Source organism: Podarcis cretensis (genome assembly GCF_951804945.1).
Source record: "Podarcis cretensis genome assembly, chromosome: 15".
Lineage (NCBI taxonomy): Eukaryota > Metazoa > Chordata > Lepidosauria > Squamata > Lacertidae > Podarcis > Podarcis cretensis.
Genome location: NC_137185.1, coordinates 10,301,693 through 10,316,821, shown reverse-complemented (window position 1 = coordinate 10,316,821; position 15,129 = coordinate 10,301,693). Strand labels below are relative to the sequence as shown.

General features: G+C 43.8%; 1 protein-coding gene across 4 annotated transcripts in view; it reads right to left on the bottom strand.

Moving 5' to 3' along the window:
* CALN1 (calneuron 1) overlaps positions 1-15,129 on the bottom strand; it is a 140,069-nt gene that overhangs the window by 21,000 nt on the left and 103,940 nt on the right. For all 4 annotated transcript variants that reach the window (XM_079955857.1, XM_079955858.1, XM_079955859.1 and 1 more), the window contains one exon: positions 4,303-4,415. In XM_079955857.1, the coding sequence (XP_079811983.1) occupies positions 4,303-4,415 (113 nt within the window). The remainder of the gene's footprint in view (positions 1-4,302; positions 4,416-15,129) is intronic.

Sequence of the window (15,129 nt, the reverse complement as noted above, 5' to 3'; positions counted from 1 at the left end):
AAACCAATAAAAAAGAAAAGGGGGAGAAAACCCAGAGAATGCAGAGGGATGTGACTCCTGTGACTTCCTGTAGGCTTCCAGTATGTTGTGGGAGATGGAAGAGGAGGGACTCAGAGTAACCAAGATCTCCTATGCATGGAGACATGGATCCTTTGTCTTGCAACCAGATGACTGAATAAAAAGCCATACAATACGAATTGTTTGTTCTTCTTGCCTCTGAGGCTATTGGGGGAGGAGAGGATGCCTGACTCTGCCTGACCACCATCGCTTGACCGGTTCAGGTCACTCTAGATAGCCCAAGGCAATTCAGGGCTATCTACAGTTGACTCAGGGAAAGCCTGGATTTTCCTGGAATTGGCCCAATTCATTTGGAGATTTGGTCAAATCAGGCACTCAGCCCTAGTGGGAACAAATGGTCCACTTGCCTGTGTGGTCAGCCATCCTCCCCTTTTTCAAAATGGGCTACTCAGACCACATAACAACTCAATCTTTTGCGGGTTTGAATTTGATTAAAAAGAGGCGATGGGCAACTTCTCAGAAATTATAGCAGCAGCAGCAGAAAAATGCCCACTTTGGTTCACTTTCCATTCTGAAGACGGAGATTTACACAGCTTTGAAATAACATTTAAATCAGCTCGAAAATAAAAATAGCTGAGCAAAGATGATCCTTTCATAGGCCAAATGCAACCGAGGGCATATAATTCATGGTCTTGCTTCTGCTGGCACTTCACATTATTGCTTCCCATAGTGTGCTATTTATTTTGCCTCTAGAGACAAGATCAATTCATTTTGATCCACAAACATTTCAGACGGAGAAGGTTATTATAGAAGTTGAATATAATGGATAATTTCCTTTTGTATTTTGGCTGGGGAAATCGTGTGGGTGGGTGTGCCAATACACATCAGAAGTGAGGAACTGGATCCGGCCACCTCCACAGTCCCACCCACTTGTCCATCACCTGCTGCCATGATTCCAGGGGACTGACACTGGCCAACATGCAAAGGGGGTTGCCACAACCACCAATCAGCTGATTGGTACTGGAAGCATGATTGTCAGTTACAGGATGAACCTTAGGTCTCTGCAGAGGAGGAAATGCTTCATTTTTTGGAGCACTGTCCCCTCTGCAGAGATCAAATTTGTATTTGATCTCCCTACTCAAATAAAAGAAGAAGTCCATCACGATAAGGAACAGATGGAACTTCTATCTTAAATGGATAGAAACTACTGGAACAAAACACATTCGGTGGAAACTAAAGACGCTATGCCTGTGGCTGAGGATAGTTATTTGAACCCTTCCAACGGATATGGGGGTGGGAGGGAATGGAGGGGAAGGAAAAATTTTATGGGAAATTTAAAAACTGGAAGGAAATAATGTATGTAAAAATCCTGAAATAAAAAAAGAGAAAAAAAGGAAAAAAAATGTGTTTGTGTGTGTGTGTTTGGTTTTAAGTTCTCTTGTATGACAAAGATTTGCAAATACCATATTGGCCCGAATATAAGCCATACCCGCAAATAAGCTGCATTAAGGGGAGAGAAAAGGCAATACCTGGGCTGCTCTTGAGGGGGGGGGACCACACTGCTTTGCCAGGGGCCTTCCCCCCTTCCCCTTCTTTCCGGTGGCTCGGCAGAGGCTTGGGAGTGGCGGGCGGGTGTTGCGACAATGCCCTGTGCTCCCAGGCTGCTTTTTTTTGGGGGGGGGGGGAGCCACGCCGCTTTGCCAGCAGCGTAAGGTCATAAATCTAATGGTAAAACATTAAAAAGCCCATCATTCTTTAAATAGAGAACATATAAAGAGCCCTGCTGGATCAGGTGAAAGGCCAATCTAATCCAGCATCCTCAAAGCGGCTATATGTTCTCACACCACCTATATCTGTTTTCATAAATAGTGTGTGGAAGCTCTTATATCATTACATAGTTTAACTACTGGGTAGCCTTGGGCCTAGCGGTATCTGATGGAGCCTGGTGTACCTTCTTGCAAAGAGATAACAGGGTTCCTGTTTAGCATCCTGACCAGTATGTTATAAGAAGATAAGAAGAGCCTGCTGGATTAGGCCAATGGCCTGGGCACAAGAGCAATCTCCCCTCCTGTGTTTTCCAGAAAGTGGTACCCAGAAATTTTGCTGCCTCTGACTGTGAAGTCACAGCATAGCTATCATGGCTAGAAGCCCACAGGTCCTCAGAACTCTTCCCACTAACAGGATTTTCCTCCCCATGCAATTCAGTCTTCTACAGGAAAGCCTAGCCGCTGGGCTCTTGCAATTACATTTTATTTGGTAAGGTGACAAATCTAATTCTAACAGCTACTCAACTGGGCTTTATCCCAAGGTGACAATTACCAGACCAGGGCAGCACTTTATGCGCGTTATTTTGCAAATGCAGTCCCCAGCTAATGCACTTGTGCGCACTAACAGGCTTCAATTTTACTAATGAAGAGGAACAAGAGAGAGATGCCTGCCATCCTCACTCTTCTGCATGGCGCTGATACAGATCTTGGTGAAATTGCTAAGATCTAATCATAGATCAAAGCTGGAAACCAAACCACATAATAAATTATGGAGGGAGCTGGGGATGTTTAGCGTGGAAAAGACTGGGGTTTGTGTGTGATTTGTGTGTGATTCTTCAAATATCTGAAGGGCTGTCACATGGAAAATGGAGCAGACCTGTTTTCTGCTGCTCCAGAGGGGAGGACCCAAACCAATGGATTCATAGAATCATAGAAGGTAAAGGTAAAGGACCCCTGGACGGTTAAGTCCAGTCAAAGGCGACTATGGGGTTGTGGCGCTCATCTCACTTTCAGGCCGAGGGAGCCGGTGTTTTTCCATAGACAGCTTTCCAGGTCATGTGGCCAGCATAACAGAACTGCTTCTGGTAAAGCGAGGCACCGTGACAGAAACCAGAGCACACGGAAAAAACATTTACCTTCCTGCCACAGCAGTACCTATTTATCTACTTGCACTGGCTTGCTTTTGAACTGCTAGGTAGGCAGGAGCTGGGACAGAGCAACGGGAGCTCACTCCATTGTGCGGATTTGAACCGCCGACCTTCCGATCGGCAAGCCCAAGAGGCTCAGTGGTTTAGACCACATTGCCACCCTTAGAATCGTAGAACTGTAGAGTTGGAAGGGGCAATGCAGGAATCTCAACACACAGCCCCCCCCCACTCAATTTGAAATCATACCGGATGGACCCTGCTTAGCTTTGCAAATCTGCTAGCAGTTTTATTGCTAAAAAGAAAGGAGATTCCAGTTGAACATTGGGAAGAACTTCATGAAGGTAAGAAGTTTTTGACTGTGGACCAAATAAGAGTAGGCATGTAAGCAGAGAGCTCATGGCTGCAGAAGCTCAACATTTTTGAGCGTCTCGGAAGCCGAATGATTCAGAACCTGAATGCCAAAAACCTGGAAGTGAATGTTTCCATTTTCAAATGTGCCTTGGAAGTTGAACGGCTTCTGAACCGTGGTTCTCTATTTTCTCAATGGACTTTGCTGACCACCCATTGCACCTCGGTTGCCAAACGTTTTAGAAGTCAAATGGTCTTTCGGAATGGATTACGTTTGACAACTGAGGCTCCACTGTATGCTGGAAAACAAACAGTTTAGATATTGCTGTAGGGCATGTGGCAAGCTTTAAAAAGGTATGTAGGTTTACTTACTCTCTGACATTGCTTATTACTTATTTATTAAACTTATTGGCAGTGTTTTTACCAAAATAACTTAAAATGACAATATATAAACATTCACACATGAAAACCAGCATTAAAAAAATGCAAATCTAAAAGACAATCCTATTTTTAAAAAGCAGGGTTAGAATGTCTCAGCCATCTGAGGAGGCTATAGATAATTAAAAGCCAGAGACCTAACGGGGGAAAAAAAAACATGTTTTTGCCTGGCATATAGAGAAACAGAATAAACTGCCATGTGAATGCAACCTTAGGGCTATGTTGGATTCCACCCCTACTATATATCACTTGACATCATCTCAGGGGTTTCCCCCTAGACACCTATGAAGACAAACAGCACCACAAGGAAGTTAGCACAGACGAGCCTGAATTTAACTCCACTCAAAATCTTCATTGCCCTTTTCATAAAATTCCCCAGTATTTGTTTTAGAGTTCCCTGCTGCATTTAGCAGCATCCTACAGCCCCTCACTGCTGAAAAACAGCTCTCACTTTTAACATCCTTCCACTAAAATGTTCTTCAACATGTAACAAAAACACATTGGGAAATGGGGATCAGGAAAAGAAAGATAACTTCTCAGAAATGCTCACATCTTCTCATTTTGAGCACAACTTTGCCACCAACCTGCCAGAATATGCTGTCAATTGTATTCCCCAGAAAACCATCCCGTCCTTCTGATGACACCAGTTTTGGTCCAAGGATTGTCATGAATTCATCAAAATCAACTTGACCATCCCCTGGAAAGAAAGGCAGACAACAACAACAAGCTTTTATTAACATTACCATGCTAAGAGATTTTTATTAATTTGTGTCTCAAATTTATAACACATCTTTCTGCAAATTGCAGCCAGGGGAGCTAAGATCCTACCCACACCATACTTAGAAGCATAGAATTGTAGAGTTGGAAGTGACCACAAAAATCACCCCCCCCCCCAATGAAGGATTCGTTTGCCCAACACTGGGCTCAACCCCACAACCCTGAGATTAGGAGTTTCATGCTCTACCAACTGAGCTTTCCCAGCTTGTTCTAAAGCAGATGGCTCCCCCACAAAGACTTCTGGGAATTGTGCTTGTTTTAAGAGTGTTGGGAATAGTAGCTCTCTTGGGACAAACTGCTGTTTCCCAGGATATCTGGGGGAAAGTAGTGGTGCAGATATGAACTAAGAACAGGGGGAAAGAATTAATAAGAAAATGATGGCAGGAGAAACATGAGGTCTGTTGGTGGTTTGCTTCCCTAGTAGCTTCTTTGCATCTGTCACTAGGAGCCAAGGTCGTCACAGATATCAGCTACATGAGAACATCAGTAGATCCTGCTGGATCAGGCCAATGACTGATCTAATCCAGCATCCTGTTTTCACAGTAGCCAACCACACGTCAGTGGGAAGCCAGTAAGTTGGATTCCAACACAAGAAGACTCTCCCCTCCTGTGATTTCCAGCAACTGGTATTCAGAAGCACTGCTGCCTCCAGCTGTGGTAGTAGAGCATTGATAGTCATCTCCTCCATGTATTGGTCTAATCTTCTTTTAAAGCCATCCAGGGTGGTAGCCATCATTGTCACTTGTGGAAGCAAGTTCTCCAGTTCACCTATGGCCACAGCTGAAGACAAACCCAGACACTCTGGCAGCTTCCAACATATATAAAAACATTAAACATTAAAAAAACCCTTCCTTATACAGTTGTACCTAGGGTTAAGAACTTAATTCATTCTGGAGGTCCGTTCCTAACCTGAAACTGTTCTTAACCTGTTCTTAACCTGAGGTACCACTTTAGCTAATGGGGCCTCCTGCTGCCTCCGTGCGATTTCTGTTCTCATCCTGAAGCAAAGTTCTTAACCCGAGGTACTATTTCTGGGTTGGCGGAGTCTGTAACCTGAAGCGTCTGTAACCCAAAGTGTCTGTAACCTGAGGTACCACTGTACAGGGCTGCTGTCAGGCGGCTGTAAGCAACTCCCACAGCTGGTTGCCAGGAACGTATAAAGACAAAGGAAAGTTTCTTACCTTTTACTGCTTTTTTTATTCAATATTTACAGAGGGAGGCTTGGAACCCAGCCTCTTGGATAATGGCATTGTCCCGAGTGATTCTCCACCCCCTCCTTTTCCCCACTTCCTCATTCGTCATTGTCATCACATGGGTGCTGTTGATGGCCCTCCGTCTCTGAGCTCTTTGCTCTCCTACTTTCAAGGCTCACCGGGTTCTGGGAGGGGGGGGTCTGGAATGCTTTCTAAAGACACTGTGTCCTTCAGCTGTCGCCCCCTCCCAGGTGCTTCCTCTACCTCCCCCTCTCCCATTATTTCACAGCTTTCCCCCTCATCTGCCTCTGAGCTGTGACCTCCCTCAAACCCTTGTTGTAATTCTGAACTGTCTTCCTCTTCTCTGGAAGGGTCAGGCTGGGGAGGCGGTCTCCACCATTCTTCCTCTGCTGACAGCTGACAGCTGCCTTCAACTTAGTGTATTTTTCAGTGTATAAGACGCCCCCATGTACAAGACAACCCCTGTTTTTTTGGACCCCAAATTAAAGAAATCAATATTTATTGAATTGTTGAGTGTTTTGGGGGAAGAGATCACCCTTGAGTTTCTTTTGGGGGGGAGGTTGCCACCGCCAATTTCTCACCTGCCCGTCTGCTTGCTGCTGCCAATCACCTGACTGCCCAACCGCCCCCCCTGCATTCACTATCCCTGTATAAGACAACCACCTCAATTTCTGCCTATTTTTTAAAAGAAAAAACATCGTCTTATACGTGGAAAAATATCGTCTTATACGTGGAAAAATATAGTATTTCCTTGGCTAGGGGGTCACATACCCCTCAATATTTATCTGATAAAAATAGGAATGTTCTAAGGAAAAGTGGGACATTCCGGGATCAAATCAGAAACCAGGATGGCATTTGTAAATCCAGGACTGTCCCTAGAAAATAGGGACACTTGGAGGGTTTGCTGAAGAAGGCCCACTATGTGAGAGGCCAACATTGGATTTCTACAGCTGCTGTTTCCTTAGAGGCGTGCCTTGGCCCCCAGATTCAGAAGTGGAGTTAGCATATGGAACACCTAAGGGGGGGGGGGACTTGCAGATGCTTTTGCTCCATTCATCACACTCTCATCTATTCAGTTGCATCCGAAATTGAAATATATTGCAAGCTGCTCCAAGAATGTCAGTTCGTAGATACAGTAAATTAATGATAAATCATCATATAAAACCCAAACACAATATATACAAATTAAAAGCAGACAGCAGGTAAAGCTTATCAGGAAAAAAAAATCAATAAAGCAATGCAGCAATAAATCAACAGCCAGTTAAAAATGTATTTAAACTAAGAAGTGGTGAAAACTCATCAGACTACAGTGGTACCTCGGGTTACAGACGTTTCAGGTTACAGACTCTGCTAACCCAGAAATAGTACCTTGGGCTAAGAACTGTGCTTCAGGGTGAGAACAGAAATCGTGTGGCGGCAGTGGGAGGCCCCATTAGCTAAAGTGGTACCTCAGGTTAAGAACAGTTTCAGGTTAAGAACGGACCTACAGAATGAATTAAGTTCTTAACCCAAGGTACCACTGTACTGGGATAGCTCACTTGGTAGAGCATGAGACTCTTGATCTCAGGGTCGCTGGTTTGAGCCCCGCATTGGGTGAAAGATTTCTGTATTACAAGGGGTTGGCCTGGATGGCAGTAGTGGCCCCTTCCAACTCTACAATTCCATGATTCTATTATTCTAATCCAGTAAAAGGGCCTCATCCACACCAAATATTTAAAGCACTCTTGTACCACCACAATGATCATAGCTTCCTCCAAACAATCCTGGGAACAGTAGATTCCCGCCCCCCTAGTCCCCTCACAGAGCTACAACTCCCAGAGTGGTTTAAAAATTGTAGCTCTTAACAACTCATGGAAGAACACAGAGATTAAAAAAATGGTGCTCCAAATAATGACAGAGGTTTGAGATGGAGGAACATTGAGGGGAAAACCACATAGGGTTGCCATATGTCCTCTTTTTCCAGGAACGTCCTCTCTTTCATGGGTAGCCATAGCGATCCATAGCGAAAAGCAGAAGTTGGCAAATCTGTCCTCTTTTTTGGCTCTTCAAAACATGGCAACCCTACACAGAAGCTAACGCCAAAAAGCTGATGTAACAGAACATCTCCCAACTCCCTTCTCAGTATACAAAACTTTGTTTTAAACTGACACCTTCCAGTGTCCCCCACCTCACCCCATCCTTCCACACCTGCTTTATTTAAGCTTGTATCAAACTGCAATGTGCGGGAGCAGGAAAATGCAGGAGGTTATAATGGTTTGTCTGCAGAGGGGTAGTCCAAAAAAAGGAGGGAAAATTGTGGACTTTAAAAACCTTTAAAGCCCCTCACGGCCTAGGACCCTCATACCTACGGGACCGCCTCTCCTGGTATGCCCCACAGAGGACCTTAAGGTCCATAAATAGCAACACCCTAGAGGTCCCGGGTTCTAAGGAAGTTAGATTAGCCTCAACCAGAGCCAGGGCCTTTTCAACACTGGCTCTGGCCTGGTGGAAAGCTCTGTCTCTTGAGACCAGGCCCCTGCAGGATCTGATCTCTTTCCGCAGGGCCTGTAAGACAGAATCGTTCCACCTGGCCTTTGGCTTAGATTCAGTTTGATCCCCTCCCCCTCTTTCTTTTCCTTTCTCCTCCTATGAAGAGATTGCACCCTAATGTTTTAATATTGTATCTTAATCTTTTAAATTGTATTTTAATCAACTTGTTTTTATTATTGGTTGTTAGCCACCCTGAGCCCGGTCTTGGCTGGGGAGGGCGGGGTATAAATATATTATTAGTGTTGTTATTATTATTATTATTATTATTATTATTATTATTATTATTGGAGTGAAGGTGAAAAGGGGTTCAAAGGATGGTTGCAGAATGGAAGAGCAAAATTACATTGGAAATGGGACTGGGAAATTCAATAGTGAGGTTACTAGTTGCATGAAGTGGGAACAGGAAGAATCAATGCATTAATCCAAGGGAATTGATGTGGGTGGGTGGGAACAGCAAGGACTTGGCAAACAGAGTGGGGCAGGCCCTGGTCTGCTATTGCTGCAAAACTAATATCAGTTGAGATCAACTGTTTAAATAACAATTTCAATATGTTTCAACAGAGAGAGAGAAAAGTAGCATTATATACAGTTGTACCTTGGGTTAAGTACTTAATTCGTTCCAGAGGTCTGTACTTAACCTGAAACTGTTCTTAACCTGAAGCACCACTTTAGCTAATGGGGCCTCCCGCTGCCGCCGCACCGCCAGAGCACGATTTCTGTTCTCAACCCGAAGCAAAGTTCTTAACCTGAAGCACTATTTCTGGGTTTGCGGAGTCTGTAACCTGAAGCGTCTGTAACCTGAGGTACCACTGTACTTGCAAAGGAGTTCATTTTCAACTAATTTTTGTTTTTCACCTTAATTTTTCAGCCTAATTTTTAGTTTCCATCATACACTTGTGGCAGGTAAATTAATAAAATCAACCAGCAATGCCAACTTTTGCCAGTGCAACCCCCCCCCCCCCACGTGTTGGTTCTGTGTGGTCAGCGACAGATCAAAATGCCATGAGGAGCAGCAGGGCATTAAGGAGTTTGGACCACACACAACCAATAAACCGTAAGCAATTTAATATGCCACAAAATCATGTAATAGGCGGTAAAGGTTGCAAATGAGCTCTGCAGCTGTTTTCAGTGTTTCCAGCTATTACATAACACGCCATTACGGGGGTTATTGTTGCTGAAGGAAAGCAAAATCACAGTCTTGTCCAAACTAGGTTCCGACAGAAGGATACTATGTGTCACCAAGTGATATGGAGTGGATAATATGTACATAATTGGGACAGTTCTAAAATCCAAAGAGGGCATCAGCTGAGGGTTACAACAACTTGGACCTGTAACTGAGGGCAGTAGTTTATGCAAGTTTATGCAAGTAGTTTATGCAAGTTTATGACTGTTCCGGTATAAGCTTCATTAGGCCTAGTTCTGTCTGTGTTGGTGAATCCTTTTCATTCTACTAGTGGTGAGGGAGAAAGATTTTCAACCTGTTTAAAGAGGTCCTTTTTTCACCTTATTGCATTATTAATATAAGGTAGGGTGACTCACTTTTGAAGACCCAGCAAAAAGAGATTTTTAAAAAATAGGGCCACACACGACTGCCTAGGAAAATGAACATAAATGAAGGGTGGAGTCTCAGCCGCATCCCATAATAACTGTATCCCATAATAACCGTTACCCATTACTACATAGTTAGTCACTTTATGTAAGACCAGAGCTGAGGAATTTGTTTGGCTGCAGCAACCAAATCTTTATCTGGCCTCCCCACCCCCCTACCCCATGGTCCAGCTTGGACAGGTGTGTGGAACAAGCCACCTGTCAAGTTGTCACAGGGTTGACAGCTGGGGTGGTACCACCCATTTCCCTTCACTATTAGATTTTGTCATGACACCAGTTGCGCATCCACCAAGTATCCCAGAAAAAGTGGAACATCCACATTTTTTTCACGCAAGATGGCAGCAGCCATTTTGGGCGCTTTGCTCTCACTTGTGCTCGCACCATGCTCTTGTCCCATCCCCCAAGCGCTCTTTCAGGGTAAGGTCATAGTGAAGGTCACGTGACTTGCCCACTGCCAGATTTACGTATAAGCTAAACAAGCTATAGTTTAGGGCCCCACTCTCTTGAGGTCTCCCAAAACATTTAAAGGGGAAAAAACTGGATGTACATTTCCAAAATATAAGATAAAAATACAAAAAATAAAATAAAACCTACATACAGCAAAAGTGTTTTGTGTTGTGTATGGAGCTATTAGGTCCATAAATTACCATATAGCATATAATCAACACAAAAAAAGCAGCGACAATTTGTTGTTAACAAAGGACAGATAGACATATAAAGGGCCCCATTACCTCCAGTAGCTTAGGGCCTCATCAAACCTAAATCCAGCCCTGGACTTGCTCAGGAGTGCAGCCCAGTTTTGGAACTGAAAAGGCTGGGTTGGCATGGATTCCCCAAATGGCTCTGTAGGCCAGGTTTCTCACCCCTGCTTCAGATTTTAGAGGAGGGCTCACATGACTGAACATTTCTACATGAAAAACAACAATCACAGACACAGTGGAGGGAGGACATTTCTAGGCCCTTCCAGGGGATGCAGAAATGTTGGCCACCCTCGTTCCCAAAGCTATGCCCTGCCTTTCAAGTATAATGCGCAAAAACTAAGCTCTCAACTCGGTTTTATTTGTGACGTGGTCTGGACAGAGAGGCAGTAGATCTGCAAAAGAGCAGAGCCTCCTATCTTCCAAAGCATCTCTTTCAGAAAGATAGGAAGGACACCTTCTTCCCTTCTGCGCAGGGACATCAAGTCAGATTCTATCAGTCACACGACACTTTGGATTACCAGCAACTGTGTGTCATGTAAAGCGACAACACAGTAAAAGACAATTTACACAGCGGCAGATCACTTGAAAATGCAATGATAAAAAGAGAATGTGAGAGATATGCCACAAATAAAGTTAAATGAATTAAGGTGGATGCCGACCCACTCCAAATCAATTTGCAGCCTGAACAATTACTTCCCGGTTCCTTATTTGTGCATTTGTTTTGGCTGGGGGGGGGGTGGAGGTGGGCTTTATTTTTCAAAGGACCCCTTCCCACCCTCCATGCGTGGGCTAGGGCACTGTTTCCCAAACTTGAGTCTCCAGCTGCTTTTGGACCACAATTCCCATCACCCCTGACCACTGGTCCTGCAAGCTAGGGATGATGGGAGTTGTAGTCCCAAAACAGCTGGAGACCCAAGTTTGGGAAATCCTGTCCTAGAGAAGAAGAAGAGTTTGGATTTGATATCCCGCTTTATCACTACCCGAAGGAGTCTCAAAGCAGCTAAGATTCTCCTTTCCCTTCCTCCCCCACAACAAACACTCTGTGAGGTGAGTGGGGCTGAGAGACTTCAGAGAAGTGTGACTGGCCCAAGGTCACCCAGCAGCTGCATGTGGAGGAGTGGAGACGCAAACCCGGTTCCCCAGATTACAAGACTACCGCTCTTAACCACTACACCACACTGGCTCTCTGAGCCAGGATTGAGGAAGGATTGGCCCAGTTTTTTCTGCATCGTGGGAGATAAGGCCATCAACAGCTGCTAGTTAATGATGGCTATGTTCTCCCTCCACTTTCAGAGGCGACATGCTTCTGAATATTAGTTGCTGGAAACTGCAAGAGAGGAACGTGCAGTTGCCTGCTAACACTTCAGAAGTTCCATTGATTTTACATTTGTAGAATGTAAACACCCTTCTGAGTAACATCCTTCTTTTTTAGACTATAGACCAGATCCATATGTCTCTGTAATATTATGCAATATTATGCAAACATGAGGCACTATGGATTTTCACTTTAAATTCCTGGTGGACTCAGTGGCCAGTTTTATTCAGCTGCATGTCTGCAACATCTGCTTCTCATAATTAATGATTAATCACATTAGAATACAAACTCAAAGTCATTATAAATTACGTTTAATGGAAGTGGTGTTTATTCTGTTTTTCCTTGACAGGAGTATGAGGATAATATCTCAATGAAATATTCAATAATCCTAGGTAAGCATATAGTATACTGTTTACACATTTTTTGTTTAATGATGTTATATACGTTGAATATATTTTTCACTTATTTAAGCAAGAACATATACTTATTTAACATACAGAAAGAAATGAAGAAAAACAACATAATTGAATTAAAATCTCTCTCTCTCTCTTAATTTGGTTTGTTTCATTCACTATTCCTGGAAAAAGTATTAGCATTGGCATTGAAGAGTAGTAATATTTCTTTAGAGAATTGTTTTATTTATAAATACCTGGCTATTGTTCTCTGGGTCTTACAATATTCCCACTTAAAGCTGAAATGTTACTAAGAATTCCAAATAGGAGTTCTTAGGAGGCATTAGTGATTTCACAGGAGGCAATAGTGATTTCACATTCTGCCCACCCTGAATAATTGGAGCACTGGATTCAGAAAGCAGAAGTCAGAGGCAGGACCTGCCATTAAGGTCCCATTTCCCCCTCCATCTGTATGCTGTGTCCTTTTCATCACCTAGGTAAAGGGACCCCTGACCATTAGGTCCAGTCATGGCCGACTCTGGGGTTGTGGCGCTCATCTCACTTTATTGGCCAAGGGAGCCAGTGTACAGCTTCCAGGTCTTGTGGCCAGCATGACTAAGCCGCTTCTGGCGAACCAGAGCAGAGCACGGAAACACCGTTTACCTTCCCACCGGAGTGGTACCTATTTATCTACTTGCATTTTGATGTGCTTTCGAACTGCTAGGTTGGCAGGAGCAGGGACCAAGCAATGGCGGCTCACCCCGTCGTGGGGATTCGAACCGCCAACCTTCTGATCAGCAAGTTCTAGGCTTTGTGGTTTAACCCACAGCGCTACACATGAAAGCTCATACCAATAACTAACTTAGTTGGTCTCTAAGATGCTACTGGAAGCAGCAATCAGTTTCTCATGGTGCTCTATTTTGTTTGGTGTGGTTTTATATATTTGGACAATGTTTATTTTTGAATACTGGTCACTGCCCATACCAAAGAGATGGATGGATGCATGGACTGAATGACTTGTGCTCCAGATATCTGAAGGAGCAGCTTCACCCACACAGAGCTGTTCAGATATAAAGATCTGCAAGGGAGACCCTCTTAGCAGTACCACTGCCCTGTGGTGTGCAAGGGGCAATTTTGATTGAGGTGACATTGCATGTGATGGCTTCCAGTTTGCTGAATGCTGCCTTCTTCAAGGTTACCCGTCTCAAGACATTGCAAGCCTCCAGTTGCTGGGTCAACTACCATACCTTTTTGCTCCAGGCCTTTGATGGTGGAAAATGAAAGGAAGATTTTAAAAAATGACCCTCCCCTCGGCAGATCTATTTCATCTGATGGTTGTTCAGTTTTGAATTTTAATATGTTATGTTGATTCTGTATGTGCCCCATCCCAGGACTGCATGGAGAAGGGCAGGTAATAAACATGTTAAAGAAAGAAAATAAAATTATCTCCTTGCAAACCTTCCTGGGAAACAGATGGCTGAAGGATGACATATATCATTGAACAAGTGAAACCAGCACCTTGATTTGAGCCTGGACATGGTGGAATAGTCAGTACAGTTAATATAAAATTAGTCCCAGTCATCTAACCCAACCTGAAGGAGAGCTCATACATCATACTGCAGAACCAAAGGGAGATGAAAGGCAATTCTGTTATGAAACTTCCAATTCCATTACAAAACCTAAAGCACCATAGCTAAGCAGATGTATGAATCTACCAAGCAACACCTGAGGCCAGTGGAAACTGTTTGTCAAAAACGAATGAGTTGTACTTGGAAATGAGCACAGAGTAATCAGCATGGATTGGTATGTTTGTCACCTACAGCATGCATCGAACCATCTGCACCCCCATTAGCTTTTCCTGTTTGCCGAATGGATGGACGCAAATGTTTTGCAATAGAAAATAGCTACTTTGGTCTAAATTCCTGCTCCTGCCCCCTGCCCGCTCCAATTCAGTGGGAAATAAATGCACCAATATATTGTGGCACTCATAATCAAAAGATCCTATAATTACCACTATTTAGCAAAATTTAGGTTGAAAAAATGTCTGCAACCCTATGCTTCTCTCCCCCCCCCCTTTATCAATGTTATTCCTACTCAAGAGGTGACCTATTGAAATTAATGGACAAGACTAACTTAAGTCCAATTATTCCAGTAGATTTCTTCAGAGTGTAATTTATTATAACTCATTCCATTCCTCCTTCACCAGCCTAGCTCCCATGATAGACTGAGACCTCCACATCTACATAGACTAAGCAAGAAAATGAAAGAAGTGAAATATCTGGTCAGAGATTTCTCAGCCAGTGGAGACTGGTTCATAAAGGCAAATGGGGAGCTGTCCCACCAACTTCAGTCATCTTTCTTCCAAGCCCACCTGCCTGCCGTCTTACTTATAATCCACCTGGGGGTGGTCCTGGCTGTCTACTCCATCCTCCTTAGTCTCAGTGCTGCCCCTGGGAGAACTCAACAGGGAGGAGGATGGGGGAAAAACTAGAATGTTTTGACTCTGCCCATCATTGGTTCTCTCCACCTGTCACTGGCTCTGGTTCCACCTACTGTTGGCCTCTCTGTCTTCTGCCCAACCACTTCTAATGGGCACCACTGCTCTCAGCATTTTTTCTCCTTTGCTTCTACATACACTTGATATTAGGGGAGTATTCCATTGTAGGGAATGGACTGCTAAATTTTGGGCAGATGGAGGTTACGTCCTCTGTGAACATTTGTGAAGCTTCATATACTGAACACGGTATATGCAGAGAGAAACTAGAGGACAAACATACTATGTAGAAAGGACACCAGATTAAGTAAACTGGAATCAATAGTTTAATCCTAGATATGAAGAGTTTCATTGTAAGCATGATAAAAGTTTGAGCAGCTT